Genomic DNA, 21,024 nt, shown 5'->3' with positions numbered 1-21,024 from the left:
TAAATAATAGATAGATGTACAATTATGTCAAAGGGCCAAGCTGCACAATAATACTTTTTATACTTTAGTTCAATGTTTCGGGTGATTGCCTGCTTCTGATGACTCGAAAAACACTTTTAACACTTATTTATTTGAAATTAAGTATTTTTTTACACACTTATATTGTTAATATTACTTCATTTAGGGATTTTAATTGCTACAATACATTCCAATAACACCCCTCTAGCAGTGAGATGAGAATTTGACGGGGACGATTGTAGGATTTCCGGTATTGCCCTGGTTAATTTCGTCTATCTTGACGAGGCAGTTGCGCCCTCCTCCGCCACCGAGGGAAATCCGTCAGGAAATACCAACTGTAGAAAACAACGTCACTTCCGAGAAACTTTTTTTCCCTCACCTACGTCATGTTTGGAAATAACTGATTGCATTTCAGATAATGCAGTTGTTTTTAAAATAATTTCTCACCCATGCATGTATCATAAGACATTTTTTCTATGTAAAATATGTCAAAATAATAAATGATAGTGGATATACACCCTCCACACTGTAGATGTCCCCAGAGTCCATAGATACATTTTTATTAGAAACTGCCCCACAGATGAACCATAGAAGAATACAACCAGGAAATGTTTCACTCCAGCATGAGGAACTGTTTTCCTGGGACAAGTTGATGAAGCTGCCAGCAACGCCTGAGTGTGACTTAACGTTCTTATAATTACCCCTACATGTAGGAGCACACACAGCATGGAGAAGGTGATCAACTGTTTCAGGAAGAGCCCAGATGCTGTGGCCAGGCTGATCTGCTTCCCCTGGGCAGGTGGAGGGTCCATCCACTATGCACGCTGGGGGAATGTCCTCAACGGCTCCATAGAAGGTAATACACTGTTAATCTAATGTTTGCTCTGTATTCACATCTTAATGTAGGACTGGGCCTAATAAAAGCAGTTGAAAAAGGAACTTCAAAACATGTCCTTGTACTGTGAAACAATATGAATAATATGATTATTTTCCCTTTTTTTTATGTCACTTTCAGTGTTTGCTGTCAAGCTTCCCGGCAGGGAGAGTCGAGCCAAAGAGCCGTTCTTTGAGGACATGAAGCAGATTGTGGACGAGGTTATCAGCGTGTTGTTGCCGATGCTGAAAGAGAAGCCGTTTGCTCTGTTTGGACACAGGTTTGATAGTAATAGGGTTTTTTTTTAATCAGTAACATCATATCTGTCCTGCTTTACAACTTCTGTTCTCTGTTTTTTTTTATAGTTTTGGTGCCTTCACCACTTTCGCCGTGGCAGATGCTCTGAAGAGACAGCACAACCTCGAACCACTTCACATCTTCCTGTCTGGTGCTTCAGCACCTTTTGTGAGTTTAGTTATATTACATTTTGCTGTGTTCGTCCAGGATCAATAGATGTATCCAAGGAGGCAGGGAGTCTGCAAACTCCTTCCATTAAGTGAACTTAATGTCCAGATTTCAGTTTATATTTAACATCCTGACAAGGTGGTTCTGATTCCAGATAGAGGAAACATAAAGGCAGAGGCTTGTGATCAACTGGAATGGAGTATCACGTTGTGCACATCAACATTTTCTCTGGATGAAAATGAGAATAATCTTCCTTATGATGCCCTGAAAATTTGTCTTTGAGACCAAACAACTTAAACCTGCTTCATGAAAGTGCAAATTTGCCTGATTTAAATGATTTTTCTCTTCTAGTCAGAGACGCGTCTCAAAACCCCGAAGAGAAGCGAGTTATCTGATGACGATTTCCTCAAGTGGATGACTTCGATCGGAGGGACTCCGCCCGAGCTGCTGGCGAACCCTGAAGTCCTGAAGCTCTTCCTTCCCGCCCTGAAGGCCGACCTGCACGTTGTGGAGAACTACAGGTGGTTTGTTACTCTAATCAGCCGTTCATTCAAAACGTGCGATGACGAATGAATGCTTGCAGTGAGTGGATTTGCTGACTTTTCTGCAGATGCAACATGCCAGACATTCCTCTCCTCTCCTGCCCCGTCACATGTTTTGATGGAAAAGAGGACATTCCTCACGACTTACAAGGTCAGTCATCTCCTGTCCTGCAGCGATGCTTTATTCACCATAAAAACCATGATAATACTTTATATTATGTTAACCATTCTGTGTATTTAATCTTATTTGTATCCATACAAGTGTGTTAAATATATATATAAATATGTTTTTATGAAAAGTGCTACAGAATAAAGTGTATTATTATTATTAATATTATGTTTGTACAGGGCTGTAGCCTCTGATTATTTCTATTTCATCAACAGCTTGGAAAAGCGTCACATCGGGAGATTTCACCGTCCGGATGCTCGATGGAGCTCATTTTTACCTGAAGGAGTCTGGAAATGAAAAAATGATACTAGACTACATCACAAAGCAAGTGGAAACATCAGAGATGGATTATTTATGATAAATATGATCGTCTTACATCCTAAAGATTCGCTTTTTCTTTGTGATGGAAATTAATTGTGGATATATCTCAGAAGTATAACACAGTGTGTCAATACTTGGTTGTTGATATATTAATATTATGTCGGCATTTAACAATTATTGTCATTATTGATTCATCTGAAGGTTATTTTTTTTAATCGATCAATAAGTTAGTTCACATGGCCAGCATAAACATCACACATTAATAACCATCCGTTTGATGCATTTAAATGTGCCAGATTTAGCTAACGCTCAGTTTCATCTGCAGATTCAAGATACAATAATAATATTTAAAAAGAGAAAAGCAGTTGATGCATGAATGAATCAATGATTAATCAATAAAGTAGCTGTGGATTCGTTTAGTGACTAATCATTTCCCTCCACAAAGACTTATTTTTTTCTTCTTTTTAATTTCTAAAACCAGATTTGAACCGATTTAAATGTCCACACACAATACCAACATTCATTTGTGAATAAATACAGTTTGTCTTTATCATAATACATGTGACGTTCTTTACAATGGTTAAATATTCAACCTCAAGTGCTGCTCTGAGACAAACGAACAAAATATACAAACTTATAATCAGATGATAGAGCTGGAGATATTTTCACATCACTCTAATTGAATTTACCATCTTCATAAACAAACACAATTCATAAATATCTACACTGTTTAAAACGGTTTCTGCATCACATTCAGGGATAAGATGAGAGATTTGGGACTAATTTGCGATGTTTGACTGGTTTGCTATGAACCAGAGGAGACAGTAATGTTCAACGTGTGCTGGTAAATAATGTGCAGCTTTACGCACAGCTTCGGCGACCCGAGGGAAGCTGAAGGGAAGAAGGGCACAAAGGTTGTGGGACTGTGAATGTTTGGTGTAGAGACTCGGGAGTGAGATTAAGCAACGCCACGGAAAGGAAAACATTCGCTAGTCAATATTTAGAGAGTAGATGGTGCAATGTCTGAGGTGAGGTGTCTTAGGTCAAAGGGGGGCGGAGGAGGGGTGGCATGCTGCTACATGTGGCTACCGTCTCTGTGAGGGGGAGGTGGCGGCGGCGACGTCGGCGGCGGCGACGTCGGCGGCATGGGAGGCTCGCTGTCCGCCGGCAGCGTCGCCGGAATGTCCATCTGGGCGAAGGAGTCGGTGGAGCGAGTGCTGACGCGAAGAGGAGCCAGGCGCTGCAGGTCGCTGGGCGTCCACGGCAGCCTCACCTGGGCCCGCTGCGAAGGGGCCACCATGCTGCTGTCGAGCTCGGACGCCGCCAGCCACGGAGGGATCTGCATCGGGTCCATGGGGTCCAGGTCCGGCAAGAACGCTGGATTCTCAATTCCAGCTGGACGGAGGAAAGAAATGTGTTAGTTCTCGGACACGCTTGGAAAGGGAGGGGTGAGAGGAGGGCAATTGAGGTGGATGCAATCTGCTACCTCACCACTAGATGGCGTTGAATTCAACACTGCTCCTTGAAGGATTTTGAATAAAGGGCTTTTATATATAATGGAGTATTTCTAGACTTGTATTGGTACAATTACTTAAGTAAAGGATCTGAGTACACTCTGCCACCAGCTGGTTGAAGATAAGTGGGCAAGATGGTGGGTTTATTTTACCTCCTGCTCTGTAGTTGACCCTCCTGGGAAATGAACCGCCCGACGCCTCAAAGCCAGCGGCGCTGTCTACCTCCGAGAACTCAAAATCTAGAAAACAAATGAGATTTTCATTAAGCACTTGGAACACATCGGGCACGTGTAAGTGTTAAACCTGCATCACAGGTACCGACCTTCATCACCAGAATAGTAGCTTTTACTCTTGTCCGTTGGTTTTCCGTTTGACATCTGCAGGTGGTAGAAGAGGTTTTGAAGTTTAATACCCAGCTTCTCAAATAAAACTCCACGTACTCCATTATACGGTAGATTCTCTAATAGAAATCACCTTTTGCTGCTGGTCTTTCTTTGTGTGCTTGGAAATCGTCTTCGGTGGAGTAACACCCATCTTTGTAGACTTAAAGGACTCTAAACGACTCCTCATAGTCCTCTGGAAGATCTCCTGCACCTCGTTTTCATCTTTGTTGACATCGAAGTGGCTCCGGCTGTATCCGTGCCGATGCTGGACACGATACAAGACACAGAAACGGAAAGAGATGTAACTCGTTATTCACCCAGAAAGGCTCAGACCATTTAATAAAGTAAAAAGGGGAATTTTACCTTTATCCAAAGACTTTGAAAAGGAAGCTAAATGAATGTTCAAGTAGACTCAGGCTGCATTTTAAAATTGGGCACAATCATAGCGCTAGTTTCTTTTTGTTTGAAGAAAACAACACTAATGGGTTATTTTGCATTACAAACTGAGAGTGTAGGGTTTGGAAGAAGTGAGCGCATAGGAAGCAGGTGGCGTCAATTGAAACATGTTGTATTATGGTAAATGGAGGAGGTGGCATTGAGGCACAGTCAGGACTAAAAATCAGGATGTCTTGGCCTCTGCCGCATTCATTTTGGCCCATCTTTTTTATTTTATGTATTATCTCTCTCTCTGCGACTGTGAAGGCTGACCTGTTTCCTGCCCTTGTACAGATGCTGCTGCAGCAGGTGGTGAGTGTTAACGTCCTCGGTTTCCCTCATGCCGTTCATGGGCTGCACATGCATTTCCAGGCTCACCGACGGCACCGGCTCTCTTCTACAGCAGAGGATAAAACGCCTTCGTCACACTCAAAGCACAGCACTCATGTAGGATGCTCATAGAAAAGAGGGTGGAGGATTGGAGTTTCCAAGTGTGAGGAAAAATGCTGATGTCTGCTGATGTTCACCAGGTCAAAATAGCAGATCAACCCTAGTTTTCTACTTCTAAATAGTTCTTATAATCTCATTTGAAATTAAAATAATGAAAGACTTTTCTTGTAGTTGTGGAGTGAAAAAGATGAAAAGGTGTTTGCTCACCTTCCAGAGGGCATCCCACCATGATCGTCTGACATGATGTCAGGCATGACCTCAGGGAATTCGTCGCCGAACTTCTTCTTGAAGTTGACGAACGCGGTTTCATTGCGGACAAACTCCAGGGAGCCTCTGCGTTCACCCTGCAACAACCAGACCAGAGGACTTCCTTTACCGACTGCAAACACACCTGGACATACGTGGAAAAACGTATGCACAGCATTTGTCGCTCACCTGATCCACGTAGCTCATAGCATCCTTGAGGTTCAGCTGGTGGAAGACGTTGAAGAGGTAGTCGCGGTTCTTCCTCGCCGACGGCTTCATCAAAATCCTCGACATCCACTTCTCCTCGAAGTGATTCCACCTTCACAGTGAGAGAAGGGAGAATTTGAGCTTCAGTCAGAGCAGTTTAACTTATACTCTATTATAAATGGATTTGAGTCGTCTTTACGTACTTGTCCCTCATGTAGTTGTGTCCTATTTGTCCAGATACATCTTCTATGGCAACAAGCATGTGATCAAACACCTAAGCAACAACAACAGATATTCTGTAACAGTTGGTACTTCTTGCTGTCAACCATCCATACCCAAAAGTGCTCAATGCTAAGGAATAATAAGAGAGAAAACAAATGTCTATGTTTAATTTTGAGCTTTACCCTGTTCTGTAACTTTTCTACGAGCGTGAGCTCCGTCACTGCAGCTCTTTTTACTTTCAGCCAGTTGACCAGAGGTTTCATCGTGATTCCCTGCAACAGAAAGAGACACATAAGAAAGCTGTTGTGTGTTTTGTGTAAGAAATGACATAAAAGCAATCAAATTAAGTGGTCACCTGAAAAATGACAGTGAAGTAGACGACGATGAGAGTCGTGCAGACCATGAGATTCTTCTCCTTTATCTTGTTCCCATCCAGCATGGTAGCCAGGCCGTACGCCACGGCCCCTCGCAGGCCACCGTAGCTCATAATCACCTGATCTATAAACTCCACGGGGACCAGCCTGAACTTGTTCAGGACCCAGGTGAGGAAAAAGACCCCTGTGGGACACGTGCACACAAACGCAGCCTGTTTGGTGACCCCTGACACTACACAGCGTTTGCACTCAAAGCATAGACAGCGCAGGACGACAAATCTCACCGATGAATCTGTACACAATGACGAAGAGGAGCGTGAGGAGGATGAAGCCCGTGTTCCACACCCAGATCGTCTTATCGATGGCCGAGATGCCGAGGAACACGAAGATGATGGTTTCCGATCCGTTGGCTAAAACCTTCATGACGTATCTGACTGTGGTGACGGACCTCTCGTCCATGTTTGCATTGATGTACTTCTGGCAGCACATGCCACAGAAGACGATCCTGCAGAACAAAAACCAGAGGAATAAACACATTTTATAAATAAAAACAAAACATGTTAATGGCTCTACACATCTAATAAAAATGGACACATTAAAACAAATGTGCTGTTTTCCCCGGATTACTCACGAGAGGATGGCCGACAGCGAGAGCATCTCAGCTGTCAGGTAGGCGAGGTATCCCAGGACGAAGACGAAGCCTGGCTCAATGATCTGGATGTTTTTAGTGCATCTGGTCACAAGGGAGATCAGCAGGCCGAACACAAAGCCCATGAGGGACCCACCGAACGCTACCACGAAGAAGGAGACTGGAGAAGAGAGAGGACGTGTGTATAAATGTGTAGAATCTGAACCAGGTCCAGGTTAACGTGTAAATAAATGTCGCCCCTTACTTATTCCCTTAATGATCTCCACAGCGTCTATTTTAGCTCCTCCCAGCGACACGAAGGCATCAAAAACATTGAAGAGCACCTAAGAGAAGAGTGAGGTATAATAATCATGGAACTGATCGACATCTTATGTACGATATCTTCTTTAATCGACCTCCACATATTCCAGAAAACATGTTTATTTCACTCCTAGCAGTTAAATAATCGGGCATATTATCCTCACATGAATATCAATGATTATTTGTCCTCACAGGTTAATACTGGTCACATAAATAAAGGTGTGTATACGCTCGTTCATCCACACACAGGGGAGAAAGCTCTCTTGAGGTCAAAACACCGTCTTGTCTGTCTATCTATTTTAGAGACGACAGGTCACCTGCAACTAAAGTGCGGATGCTCATTCAGCTTTTGACGATGACCACATTAAAATCCCCAAAACTGAAGCAGTGACATTCAACAGTGCAATGCTCTTTTCAATAAGCTCTCGAGAGGCCAGAGTCATTAGAAAGATGTGGACATTTTCCTTTCATCGCTCGCCAACGAATAGAGTGGAATTTAATGAGTCATAACGAATACAAGGAATATTTCTCATTTCATAAACCTCCTCAAAGAGCAGTTTGATTGAGCAGTGAGGAATAAAGTTCAGGCGAGGTGACGAGACCTCAGTCCTCACTTTGAAGAGCACAGTGTTTGCATACTTAACACTTAACGTCATTGGAAGTGTTCCTTCCAATGACGGATGTCTCGGGCAAACTGTTCTGCTTCTCAAGTAACGTCAAGAACAAACGCAGCGTACGAACCACTGTCACGCCGTCGTTGAGCAGCGACTCTCCAAACACCATGATGAAGAGGACCTCGTTGACGTGGACTTGCTCAAACACCGCGATGACGGCTACGGGGTCCACGGCGGCGATCAGACTACCGAAGAGGAGATACTGCAGCAGGCCGATGTCCAGGTCACCTGCAGCACCGCACACACAGAGCAGGGGATTAAACACCAACTCTGGCTTTTATTTAAAGAGGAACTTCATCTGTTTTCAGCTGAAAGCAAACGTATCTGGATGCTGAGTCATGTTGTTCATGGATTCAGGTGACATTCTACATATTGTGTGATGACCAGGATGACTGCCATCTACTGGCTGAAACCCACCTATTGCAATTGAATTTTGCCATTGGCTGATCTGGAGCCGGGTGACATACGGTATACGGAGCCAGCTTTTGTCACCGATAATTAGCAAGATGGCTAATTGACTAGCATGCCACTATCGTAGGAAAACTGAACGACTTAAATGCTCGATCCGCCCACTTTGTCACAGCAAAGGAAAACACAATGCCAGATAATCAGTCATTAACGCTGATTCAGCAGATACTGCAGTGTGCTGATGATTTAATTTCACATCCGCGGAAGTAAGAGAAAAGGCTTGCGCATTACCCCTCCACTAACCCCTCCCTTTCCAAGCGTGTCTACAACCATGGCCTTCAGGTTATGTAAAAAAAGCAAAAGGCTCCCTATGTAGATATAAACGGCTCATTCTGAGTTGAACAATTCTTAGTTTCAGGTGATTATAGGCTAAGGAAAATATAGTCACGGACATTAAATTCCATTTCTGCCAATAAATGGTCCGAGTCATGGGCCAAAGTACAATAACTTACTTCCTGTTGTAGAGGACAGTTACATATTTAGTTTATATTTTCACTCTGAATACCCCCTTCATTTCTTACACCCCTTTTAGAAATAAACATTCATACTCAAAGTGCGAATGGGACTTAAAGCGTTTGAGGTCCCTTAATCTGAACATCCCACATTTTAAGTAGCTGGCCGCCTGCTGAAGTGGAAGTCTCTTACCCATGGCTCCCCCCTTGTGACACCCCCACAGCGACAGCCCCAAGGTGGCGGCGTTCCAGCAGGTCCCAATGACGGCGTAGACCAGGATGGCCCCCATGTTGCTGAAGAAGAGCTTGTTGGGCATGGAGTAGCCCGCGTCCAGGATGATTTGAGGCAAGAGGTAGAAGAAGAACACCGTCGGGGTCAGCGTGAAGGTCTGCACCTTGTCCGCACCCCAGATGATCCCCCCCAGGATGAAGCCGAAGCAGATGAGCAAGGCGCTCTCTGGGATCACATTGGTCACATGGTGGTTGGCCTCGATGACTGAGAGAAGAGGAGAGAGATTTTTTCTTGAAATGAATCCAGAACAAATGGTGTATTCTGAGGTTTCTTCATCATAACCAACTTATTCTCAGGTGCCTGTATCAAATGTTTGGTCTCGGTCGGGTCTAACTCATTGCATCACAGCGACACGTAAAACAAAAACCTTTGTCAGGTTGCAAAACTGGCAAATGATCAACTGTTGCACTCGACTGAGAAAAGTGCCACTTTTTGTCCGCGGCGTATGATTAACCAGGATGGTGGCGCGTATGAAGGTTTATAAATCTCTCTGCGTAACTAAAGACAGACTTCTGCTTAAGGTTACTTGACTTAATGGCCTGATAAAGTGCTGCTTGGGTTTATTTAATCATCAAACCCACTGAACCACTAGAATAAACCCATTTCAAAATGTTAATTAATAAAAAGAATAGTTGAAGATTAAATGAAGAAAACTTTGGATGAAGGTCTGTTTTTATTTCAATTCTGTGTTTGCGTTTGTGCAGATAAGAGAGCAAGTAGAGGATAAAGTCTAAATGTGGTCTTTTTCACTTCTTTCAGCCCTCAAGATTTATGGTATTCATTCAGATCAAATATTAAAACAGCGAGGTGGCTATAAAGGTCTTGATAATCCATTGAATTTCCAGTACAGTACAAACATGCATAAAAAAAGAGAAGAAACTCTTGCTCTGGCGAACGACATGCCACGTAGATAACAGGCTGTTCACTGCTGCAGGAAATCACACTGTTGTTTGTTACAATATTAGATATCTTTGTACAATTTTTTATTTTCTCTAATTTATCTTATTATTATTAATGATTGGGTCCTGTATGAGCATAAAATAAAGTAAAATAAATGCAAGTAAATCAGCTGAGGGGATGTTTAAATTGAATGGATGCTTAATCAATCAACGTCAAAAAGAAACTCTTAATTTTAAACTTTTTCAAAAATATCTTCCCTCCATTTATAAAACATTTTTTTTTATTTTTAAATTTAAGAATGATTTACAAATAATGAAAGCATATTCTCACATCAGAGTCTCAAGCGTCTCCCAGTGGTTGTGACAGGCGTATTTATTTAACATTGGGTGTATTTAAAACAGCTCAACGTGATCTTGTTTGACAGGAATCTGCATGACACAACTCTAACAGCCTCTTAACCGCTTCTCCCAACTCATTAGATGGTGATATGAGATGAGAAACCAGTAGTAACTGGTTATAAATATGGTTATAAATATATAAAAAAAACACATTTTTGTTACATACCTAATTTACCCAAACCAGCCACCAATATCCATAATACAATGAGATAAGGAGACTCCACATGGTGCCACTTATAGGTCACGACGGGTATCCCTGTGACGATGCTGGAGCCGTGTTCGGTTCCACTCCCGTTGGAATGGGACTCCGGCTTCGGATGGGAGCCTCCATGCGTTCCCGCAGCGTCCCCGTTCACCCCCGTGACCCCTGAGATGAGGCAGATCAGTAGAACTGACCCCAACAGCCAACGCTGCATTATCAAAAAAAAAAGTCCTGTATCCGAGAGGCCAAGGAGGTGAACCGTCCGTACCAAGCTCAGAGTGATGTGTCGGACAATGTGTCACGCCGATTATCCCGCCTTTTTATTGCTGCGCCTGTGCGTCCTCGGTCTTACTCACTGGTTTTTTACGTTTGCTTACTATCTTTTAACTCCTCTTTCCCTCTACTGCTGCACCTTTCTACAGAAGTGTGCAGAACCCTGGACTCAGCCTTTTATATATCTCCTCTAGGACCAAGTTTGTGTGTGTGTGTGTGTGTTTAGGAGCAACGGATGTCCAAGGAAGTTATTCAGTCACGTTTGAAACATTCACCGGCCTTTACTTTGTTTGTGTTTCCGGTCTCTGACCACATGGACTCTACGTTGTCCTGTGTGTGTGTGTGTCTGGCAGTGAGGGAGTAAAGTGATGGAGCAGAGGTCGTCCGATGGTGAAAGGCTACCAGAGTGCGTTAAGGAACATTTCCACAGGTTTTGGTGTCACAGCGTCGTGGTGAGTAATGATTCACGCTGGCGTTAATCAATCCTGGTGAGAGACTCCCATCTGCATGACGCGAGGGGAGATGAGAAAGCTGTCCTCTATCAGTCCCCAAATAAACTTCTACTATGATATAATGGGCCCATGATTCACTTAATAGGCCTGATCTGAACATTCATTTTATTTACTGATTTTTTAAAGGATAAGTCCAAGAGCTCCACTGTCCCGGTGCAGTATATACATGAACTAAAAGCACCAAATGTGTACTAATCTGCGTCTGAAAATAGTTATATTTACTGCTGCTTGAGTAACGTTTGCTGAAACACTACAGTGCCCACCGAGCCTTTTTTACAAAATGAAAGTGTACATTTGTGAGTCATTACATCATAAAGATGTATAAATCAGTGGGCTCGGGGTGGAGCGCCACACACAGGGTGGGGAAGTCGGTTTACTAAGACATTGTTAGTCATTTTTGTTGTCCAGGTGTCCCATCTTGTTTGAGCAACACAAGGGACAATAGCCTCATTGATAAGATCTGATATGAAAGCTCTCGCTCAGGCTCGGGTGTGAACCAGCATGTCTCTCCTGAGAGATATCCGAGGTGGCTCATATGGACATATATTTATATTATAAAATGATATTATCACATCATTTGAGGACCAGGAAACAAGAGTTTAGTGTTGGTTTCTGACAGCGGTGGACATGAAGGGGATGAAAACACTTTATCTAAATAGAAACTATACAATAGTGTAGAGTACACAATATGATATTTAGTGGAGTAAAAGTATAAAGTTGCATGAAATGGAAATACTGAAAAGTACTTAAGTACATTGCTTGAGTAAAAGTACTCCACTGGTCTCTACTGTGCTCTAAATGCTGTAAATCATCCGTAGGAGAACTTTTAGCTGCACAGTCGAGCATGAAGTCCCCTGTTAGCCTTATTAACTAATGACCTAATACATCTTGCTGAACAGTAGCTGGGCTTTAACTTAAACTTTCAATCATTCTCAAGTGGCAACACTTTCAGCCGCCACGAAGAGACGTCGGCTAACGTCACGGTGGAAGAAGAGGTCGTGTAGAGGTTATTTTCAGACAGGGAGGACGTTTCGCTCAATTAAATGTGTCATTTGTGACCCATCAAAAACAACATTGTGCTGTCATGTTTTATATTTCACCTGATGCTTAAAAGCTTGAGGAATGTGAAATGAGTAAAACAGTTAAATACACTCAAATTACAACATTATCAACCTCATGAGGAGGGAGGGAAAAGGTCAAAGACACTGAGGCTGTGTCCAAAATAACTCACTGTTGTCCCAATGTTTAGTGAGAATGACTATACCTGTTATAGTTGACTCAGTGTCCCAGAATTCATCTTGAAAAGTAGTGACGATCACTAACCGATCATCATATACCATCATGCATTGTGTTTGATATATTGATTGTGAGTAGAGCAGCACAACACAAACTGTCACAAAGTACTTTGCATAATCATTTGGAAAAAAAATGCACGTATTGCCTCCTCATTGATGACAGGATATATACAGTTCCTTTCATTCTTACCTTTCACAATAAAAGTTCTAGTCATATACGCTACAAATTAGCTCATAATATTCAGTGACGTAATTAAAGGTGTAGAAAAAATGACCCGAGTAGTGTGCTAAAGTGTTTTTTCATTTTGCCGATGAGCTCACTATATAGTCTTCTAGACCTCTATATAGTCCTCTATATAGTCCTCTTCATAGACCTCTTCATAGTCCTCTAACTAGAACCCCCTGTATAATGCATAGGGAGTAGTGAATGAGTGTTTGAAAATTTAGAAACAAATAAAACTGCTGATATTTGGAATAATTCCATTTTGATTGCACAGAAATGTTTCCAACCAGTGAAAGATGCATAAACCTGCATTTATTGTCCACCGTCCTCCACAAAGCACGGAGACGTGACTCCAGTGAGGACGATGAAAGAAAGTGAGCAGTGAAAACCTGCAAAGAGGAAGCGACACTTTAAGCAGCTTTGATCAATTGTCTGCCCTTTGAACTACGATGAGTAATTATAAAGTCAACATTTATAGCGTGCACGCTTTGTTTGAGTTAATGCAAGATTACTTTATGAGAGAAAATATGTTCAGTTCCTTGACAGATAAGTGTCGAACCAACGACAACATCTGTTACATTTCTAAGCATGCGTAAAGTTAAGTGTGTGCTCGTGGTTTCCCACTGCAGAACAATCATTTATGAGTCCTATCATCTCTCCAGCCATGGACGTTTAATCCGTATATGAACTAGTGGACTTAGTGGGAACATTTCAGAGATGTCCACTAATCTCCGTGCAAATGTTTGCCTTCTACGCAGCCTTTGCAAGTGTGAACTCAAAAATCTCTTTAAGGAACTGTGGGGATGACTGATGCCTTTTGCAATCTTTTTAATTGAAGACAATTGTTAAAAACTTGTGCTTGCAAATCAGTTTCTCTTTAGATTCAAACAAAACTATATTCATTACATTTGTAAGTATCTAACCTCTCTAACTTGTAACGTTTGGAAGCACTTTTTCCCACAAAAACTCAAAACACAAATGTGTTTATATTATATATATATATATATCATATTCTTTGTTGTTACTAAAAATCTCTCTTTCGAGTGACTGTCAATACATAAACACAACTAACAATTTCAGCCAAAGGCAGTGTCGAGAAACACTTCAGCTGCCAAAGACCCATCTACTGTAAATACTTAACAATTAGTCAGCAATTTGTGTCTTATTTCATTGTTTGGTCATCAACATCGGTCATTTCCTGCATCCTATACAGACAACCGCACTCCCATATTTATGCGGTCGGCCGCGTACACAAACAAATGCGCACACACGTACCTCTCTTTTAGGCTCATTCATTTACATTGTCCACATTGGCGCAACCCATTGCGTCTGTTGTGTATACATGAAATGCTAATGACCGTCCGAGGACTTCGGGTTCATCTGATGGGACATTTAACAGAGGTCAAGCTCTCTTTTAGGCCCCCATGTAAGTCCAATTCATTATTGCAGAAGTGAAAGTCCAATCGAAGCATTTTAATTTGAAACACAGACATATTAGGGAAACTTATAAGATGAGAGTTTCTATGAAAACTGCCTGACAGTACCATGAGCTGATAGATATTTTACAGACCTGGTAGTACTCCCTAAACCTTGGAGTGAGTGGAAATGTAAACTCTCCACTCGATGACTAATCACAACTTAATATAAGTACCTCTGATTCATATTTACTCACCAATTTTGCAGAGCCAGCTGACCAGGATCCACAGGGCCACCAGGTACGGGGTGGTGACATGGTGCCACTTCCAGCTAACAATAGGTAGAGTGGTGATGGGTGCCGCTCTATGACCACCGACATCATGTTCACCGCCGTGCCCCGAGTCCGTCCCGTGGCCCGAGTCCGTCCCGTGGCCCGAGTCCGTCCCGTGGCCCGAGTCTGTCCCGTGGCCCGAGTCCGTCCCGTGCCCCGAGTCCGTCCCGTGCCCTGAGTCCGTCCCGTGCCCGGTGCTGGAGTTTGCGTTAGTGTCGTGTCCCGTGGTGTCGGGGTCGTGTCCTGCGTCATCACTGGCCAGACTCGGACTTCTGGACACCATCAGCAACATGCAGAGAAAAAGAGCAAATCGCCAAGTAGTCGCCATGTTTTTGGGGGTAAATCACTCCACAAACTGTTTCTGCAGAAGTTATTTGGACTCGTTGACTCAAGTGCTCAGGTCAACCTCCGCTTTCATTCCCCCGTGTCTCTTCCTTCCCCTCTCAGGTCACATTCACCTCGTTATCACTTATGTCCACATCTTTGTGGGCCCCTCTTGGCTCTCTCCTCTCTGCTGAGGGTACAGCTCTTTACAGCAGGTGAAGCTCAGCCCATTCTGATGCTTGTCCGTCTCCTCCCACTCTGAACCCAGACCAGCTAGTTTGACCACTTTACTCAATAGAAGAGCCATTTCTTTATTGGCTGTGAATGTTTTATAAGCAAGTGTTCTATGATGTCAAACTTCTTGTAACACATTTATTGCAAAACAGCCTAATTTTAGAAACGTATTTGAGTATTATGCTTTACCTATTTTATGTTTAATCTAATGGTTTGTTTCTCCATTTGAAAACAAATAATTTCTTATAACATTATTTTCTTGGTGTTGGCCATGATTAATGTATTTATGTTGCTAGATTAAAGCTGCACCTCACCGATATCACACATCAAACTCAGTTTACGTGTCATTAGGGGTACGAAGCAACCTGAAGAATAGTATCTATTAGACAAACAAGGATTATCTCACCTTGAATGTTACACACATTTTTAAAGGAAGACTATGTTACAAACTGCAGAGAGTTTGAAAGACACAGGCATATACAGTAACAGGCACAGAGAGTCTACTGAAGAGAAGCTATGCATTATGGGAAATGTAGCATTTTTTGGAAACTTATCTCATATTAGGCACTTAAATTCAGGATGTCTATATATTTCTCTATATTTTGGCTAGCAGCAAAGGAAGGAAGTTATGTATAAATGCAGTTTAAAAGTGCAAATAAAAAAATTGAATTGACATTACGTGTATATTCACTTTGTTCGAGAAATACCTTGTATATTTATGTATTTTATGGCCTTCTGAAGTCAGTTTTAAATGGAATGATTGTCGGCAGCTTGACCAGAAGAAGAAATTTACTTCATGGCATTGGCAACCTTCCAGGATAAATAAAGTATAAAAAAGAAATTAGATAAACTGACATCGCCTCCGGTGGCTTCTTACAGTAACACAGACTCTCATAACCCTCAGTGTATCCTTGCCAGCCACCTTGCCAGTTATGTCACTCAGAGTTTCAGTCAGTATCAAATGATACGAGGTCAGGAAGGCTGCATGACTCGTTTGTCTCCCTTATTGAAAAATAGCACCCCGACACCCCCCTCCTCTTGCACAACAGTGACTGTGTTGAGCCTTCATTGCCACTATGCATGTGTGTTTAGGTGACACAAGACTTGCAAATGAACCTTAGTTTGGACGTGCCGTTTCTTTTCCACGAGTCGTTAATCAAAGTTTGCCTCCCTGTTGGGCACAATCCCTTTAGTTAATATTTAAACATCCGTATCGACTCTCAATCTCATTGGCGGCAACTAGGGATGCAAATTATGGAGTAGTTCATTAATCGATAGTTGTTTCATCTTATCGAGCGATGATCGATTAATTGATAAGAGGCAAATTCTTCTGAGAAGCTTAATTTCCCTCTGAATAGGTTCCATCTACTGTATACATAACATCAAATGCTATCTTCCTTATGATATAGAGAAAAATGCTAATCATATTTTGAATAATTTCATCTTAATGCATCAATTTGGTGACCAGTTTCTTACAATTTCTTGCTGAGCCTATACTATTAGTTTATTATGACTATTATTATTATTAATATAAGTGGGTGACTATTTCTCAGCCTTCCTTGGTGTTTTGGTTTTGACCAGGGGCGATTCTAGGATCTGACCTTTGGGTGGGCTCAGCCCCCAGGAAGCGGCTGACATCCGCTCCTGACAAGGAATTAGGAGGCTGATGATGTGGAACAATGTTTTTATCCGTCTCAGGTCTTTACCACTAATATGTATAAGGCCTGACAAAATTAAACAGTCGTACTTATTGATGAGTTATTCAGTCGAAAAGCATGCATACGTCAAAAAACATCTTTAAAAGAACTTAATCTTTAAAGAAGCACTAAATATAATGTACTTTCTATTTATAGGTAATTAGTGAGGTGGTTAACAATAAATGCCCTTTTCTCACCTGCTTCTACCAGGTCTTACACCATCTGTCTTTCCTCTTTCTCTCTCTCCATCCTGCTCTTGCCCTCTTTCCGTCCTCCTCTCTCCCTCTTTACATACAAACAAACGTTTTGTAGGAAGTAGTTATAAACCTTTATAATTATACATAATACATAAAGCAAACAAGCCCAGTTAGCCACTTCCTGGGGTAAATACAGCAAATGTAGGCCTTCATTATAACCTGTCAATGTGCAGTGGGACGGAGCAGTTTTGAAAGATTGAGTAAATAAATATGGGCAAATGCAATTACTGTGGCCAAAAATATGCTTATTATTATGGCCTTCTTGACTACCTGTTGATGTTCTTACCTGTTTCATCTTGTTCTCTCTCCTTTTCTCTCTCTCTATCCTCATCTCCCCCTCTTTGTACTCTCCACCAAAAAGACAAAGTAACGCGTTAATCTTTTTAACGAAATTAACGCAGCTCTGTTTTGTTTACTTCCCGTGGCGGCTGATGTATGACCTATGACGACTTGTGCCGCAAAGCCGTAGCCATAAGTTTATAACCGAGTTCAGCGTAAGATTTTGGCTGAGGCTGCGGCGTCAGCGGGGCGGGGGGGGAGGGATTGTGGTGAGCGATCGCCGAGGATTTTTAAAAATTATCCCGGTAATTTGTCTGCATGAGAAACACTAGATGTGGCGTGTGCTGCTTTGTCCTCTGACAATGTAAACAGACTGGTCTGTCTCCGTAACGGGCTGAATGTAAAGGAGGACTAAGCCGAATTGTTATGGAGTGAAAAGGATTTATCATTCTGACTTCACAGCAGGATAATTCCTTTTTTCCATATTTGCATCTTCTATTGTGGACCTTTTGAAATGTTCTTGATGGTTTCTTTGGAAATCTGTAGTTCACATGAGAGAATCTGCGCTTAAAGTTAAAAAAAAAAAGCTATTTAACAATAATATTTGAATTTAAATACTTCCTTTGTGTTTATTCTACATAAATTCCATCATTTTACATTTAAATATCCATTATAACATACTTTATTCTTAAGAAGAAAGAAAGCGATTAATTGCGATTAATCACGGCAAATTGTGCGATTAATTAGTACATTTTTTTTAATCGATTGACAGCACTAATAATCTCACATCCCGTTGGCTGTTCAACTCTGTACTTCAGGCTGCGGCCACAGTAACGTTTCACACGGCCGGTCATTTGTTTGTGAAAATCTTGCTATTGATTTGGGGACAATGACATGACTGGTTAGCTAGCTGGTCTTGTTGTTAAACATATTGTCAAATTATTTTTACTCTTTGTCAACCGTATGCAAAGTTATTGACTTTGAATCTTGCTAGCATAGCATTAGCTTTCTGGCTCATCGCTGAGCGCACTAGAATACCGGTATCTAGCTAGCCCTGTTGATAATTTCTTATCCACAATTAATCGATAATCGATTAATTGTTTGCATCCCTAGCGGCAACCTCGGGATACTTTATTCATTCTTATTCTGGATAAGTCGGAGCATAAAGGTCGTTGAGGAGATGTGCAATCAGGGCCTTTCCTAAAAAAGAAAAAGTATTTTATTCAATTCCAAAGAACAAATTTACAGGAAAGAGAGTGTTTGAATAAATATTGTCTCCCGAATATTATCTCATTGGCAAACAATGAGGAAACGTGAAACATATATTATGTATTGAATAAGAAGGAACTGAATGCTTAATGTGATTCTCTTAAAATGTCCTGGTTTAGTAAGACATGTCAAACCCACATATCTGGATCTGAAGTGCAGATATACAGATATTTTGCCATGTTTACCTGAGCATGTGTGAGCATGTGAATGGGCCCCACTAGCTAGCTCAGAGCCGGCACTCTGCACCGCTCCCATAGGGCGGTTACAGCTGATAACGCCGTCTCGACAGACATTGTTGTCGCAGCACCCAACACCTCCAGTTCCCCCTCAGACAAACATTGTTACCTCTGTCAGCGCTGCTGCCATTTTTAGCACTGTTAGCACCTCAAGCTGTTAGCAGCCGGCTCAGCCGTCCCCATGTTGAGAACAAGAGAAACGCTCCCAATCTCATATTTAGCACCTTTAAAAGATTTAGAAACATATGAGGAAAGGTCAGGTATTTTCTCATGGATTAGCACACACATCTTCCTCCTTATCACATGGTCTAACTTTTACTACATTACAACAGAACAAACACTATATGAACATTAGGGACAAAAAAAAGGCAAACAAAAGGAGCAAAAAGCATTAACCTCTCTCTCCCACCCTGTTATGATTAATTTAAGTAGGAAATGGTGTCATGCTGGTGTTCTCTTCCAGGACACCAGCATGGACTTCAGGGAAGCTGTCTGCACGGCAGCATTGTTGATAGTTAATAAGTCAACTGTCAGCATCGATCGCTGCCCTGGCCTAAGATAGGTCTGACACCTGGATCACTGTTAATATGTGGGTCTCTTCGAGGGCAGCGGTCTATGTTTGTGACTTGACCTTTAAGGTCAGACATCAACAGGAACCAGATCAGACTCGCACCAGACTGCCATGTGGGTTTGTGGTACAACTAAAAGAATGACCTTGATTTGATTTCATGACAATTGAATCTACTTGAGTCCCAAATGCAATAACTCAGCATCCATTTGAGTGCTGTGCAATTATAAAATCATTTATCAAGATAAAAAGTCCACAGCCAAGTTTTAGCGCTTTGTGCTAAATGCTAACATCAGCATGCTAACATGATTGCAATGACTATGCGTGTTAGGCAGGTCTATGCTGACAATGTTTACTATCTTAGTTTGGAAGGACTTAGGAATTAGCAGAAAACAGAGTACAACTAGTACTCATGGCGATGTCATTAGATACCGATATTACTGTATTCAACTGACTTGATTTTATCTGACGCCACAAGTGTGTAGTATCGCCATAACTTGGAAGGTTTTGCTGGCGTCTTGGCGGCTGTGCTGCCAACTCCACATGCTTGAATGTGGCAATTGGCTGCCAGCAAAACCTGAGATCCGGGTACGAAAGGGATCGAATGTAGGTATCGTTTGACTGAATAAGTTACTTGGTACTGGGTTATTTTGGTCGATACGTTAGAAGTACCGACAGCCAGCCCAGCTCACTGATCGTATGTTTACATGGACAACTGTGCACACAGTAGAAACACAATCCAACACACATCTTGGGACCCAGACTGAATACAGTACGTCACTTATAATCGGGAGAAGTGACGTGCATGTTAAGTGATCAGGTTTTACGGTACAGAATGCTGAGTCATATTTGGGAAAAAACGCCAACGAGGAAGAAGGATATAATTTCCTCATTCTGGTCATTGTGATGTTTTCAATGTTAATATTTGGATTGGTGTTTTTACTCCACAATACCTTATTGATTTTACAGGCTTGTGTCTGACAATAAATCACTCCGCTTTTGTTTTAATGCTCACAAACACTCCAAATGAGTAGTTTGGAGACAATATTTGGCTCTCCCAAATGCAATAACTCAGCATCCATTTGAGTGCTGTGCAAATATTGGTATTAAGATAAATAAGTAAGCAACAAATCTGATGATGGATCAAATAATTTATCAAGATAAAAAGTCTACAGCCAAGTTTAACGCTTTGAGCTAAATGCTAACATCATTATGCTAACATGATCCCAATGACAACATGCATGTTAGGCAGGTCTATGCTGACAATATTTACTATCTTAGTTTTGAAGGTTAGCATGCTATTCACTAATTAGCAGAAAACAGAGTACAACTGGTACTCATAGCGATGTCATTAGATACCAATTTTACTGTATTCAACTTACTTGAATCTATCGCCATAACTTGGAAGGTTTTGCTGGCGTCTTGGCGGCTGTGCTGCCAACTCCAAATGCTTGAATGTGGCAATTGGCTGCCAGCAAAACCTGAGATCCGGGTACGAAAGGGATCGAATGTAGGTATCGTTTGACTGAATAAGTTACTTGGTACTGGGTTATTT

The 21,024-nt window shown here is 41.8% G+C and overlaps 2 protein-coding genes across 4 annotated transcripts; one reads left to right on the top strand and one right to left on the bottom strand.

Moving 5' to 3' along the window:
* Positions 1–625: 625 nt before the first annotated feature.
* olah (oleoyl-ACP hydrolase) lies at positions 626–2,803 on the top strand. Its single transcript, XM_084032848.1, has 6 exons — positions 626–874; positions 1,034–1,172; positions 1,258–1,357; positions 1,709–1,878; positions 1,968–2,050; positions 2,284–2,803. The coding sequence occupies exons 1-6, from the start codon at positions 745–747 to the stop codon at positions 2,424–2,426; spliced, it is 765 nt and encodes a 254-aa protein (XP_083888974.1). The 5' UTR covers positions 626–744; the 3' UTR covers positions 2,427–2,803.
* Positions 2,804–2,836: 33 nt separating this feature from the next.
* LOC311028350 (sodium/hydrogen exchanger 3-like) lies at positions 2,837–15,179 on the bottom strand. 3 transcript variants are annotated; one of them, XM_084032843.1, is made up of 16 exons: positions 14,531–15,153; positions 8,957–9,259; positions 7,911–8,071; positions 7,114–7,192; positions 6,852–7,029; positions 6,505–6,725; positions 6,202–6,404; positions 6,029–6,118; positions 5,828–5,898; positions 5,607–5,736; positions 5,379–5,515; positions 4,995–5,118; positions 4,378–4,551; positions 4,226–4,280; positions 4,056–4,142; positions 2,837–3,784 (listed from the first exon to the last, which is right to left on the bottom strand). In XM_084032843.1, the coding sequence occupies exons 1-16, from the start codon at positions 14,931–14,933 to the stop codon at positions 3,465–3,467; spliced, it is 2,736 nt and encodes a 911-aa protein (XP_083888969.1). In that variant the 5' UTR covers positions 14,934–15,153; the 3' UTR covers positions 2,837–3,464. The 3 variants fall into 3 exon arrangements, with proteins under 3 accessions (XP_083888969.1, XP_083888970.1, XP_083888971.1); XM_084032844.1 differs by lacking the exon at positions 14,531–15,153 and adding an exon at positions 10,520–10,972; XM_084032845.1 differs by lacking the exon at positions 2,837–3,784 and adding an exon at positions 3,791–3,910 and having other exon boundaries at positions 3,975–4,142; positions 14,531–15,179.
* Between the last annotated feature and the right edge of the window lie 5,845 nt (positions 15,180–21,024).

The sequence above is a fragment of the Eutrigla gurnardus genome, assembly GCF_963514095.1.
Source record: "Eutrigla gurnardus genome assembly, chromosome: 17".
Taxonomy (NCBI): domain Eukaryota; kingdom Metazoa; phylum Chordata; class Actinopteri; order Perciformes; family Triglidae; genus Eutrigla; species Eutrigla gurnardus.
Note: the sequence above shows the minus strand (reverse complement) of the source record. Positions and strands in the feature narration are given on the sequence as shown.

Excerpts from the sequence above, each read along its gene's own strand:
- LOC311028350 (XM_084032843.1), bottom strand. The coding sequence starts at position 14,933 with ATGGCGACTACTTGGCGATTTGCTCTTTTTCTCTGCATGTTGCTGATG. Across the intron at positions 7,030-7,113 it reads GGAGATCATTAAGGGAATAA|TCTCCTTCTTCGTGGTAGCG; the intron begins GTAAGGGGCGAC and ends TCTCTTCTCCAG. Across the intron at positions 5,119-5,378 it reads GGTGGGATGCCCTCTGGAAG|AAGAGAGCCGGTGCCGTCGG; the intron begins GTGAGCAAACAC and ends CCTCTGCTGTAG.
- olah (XM_084032848.1), top strand. The coding sequence starts at position 745 with ATGGAGAAGGTGATCAACTGTTTCAGGAAGAGCCCAGATGCTGTGGCC. Across the intron at positions 875-1,033 it reads CCTCAACGGCTCCATAGAAG|TGTTTGCTGTCAAGCTTCCC; the intron begins GTAATACACTGT and ends TGTCACTTTCAG. Across the intron at positions 1,358-1,708 it reads CTGGTGCTTCAGCACCTTTT|TCAGAGACGCGTCTCAAAAC; the intron begins GTGAGTTTAGTT and ends TTTCTCTTCTAG.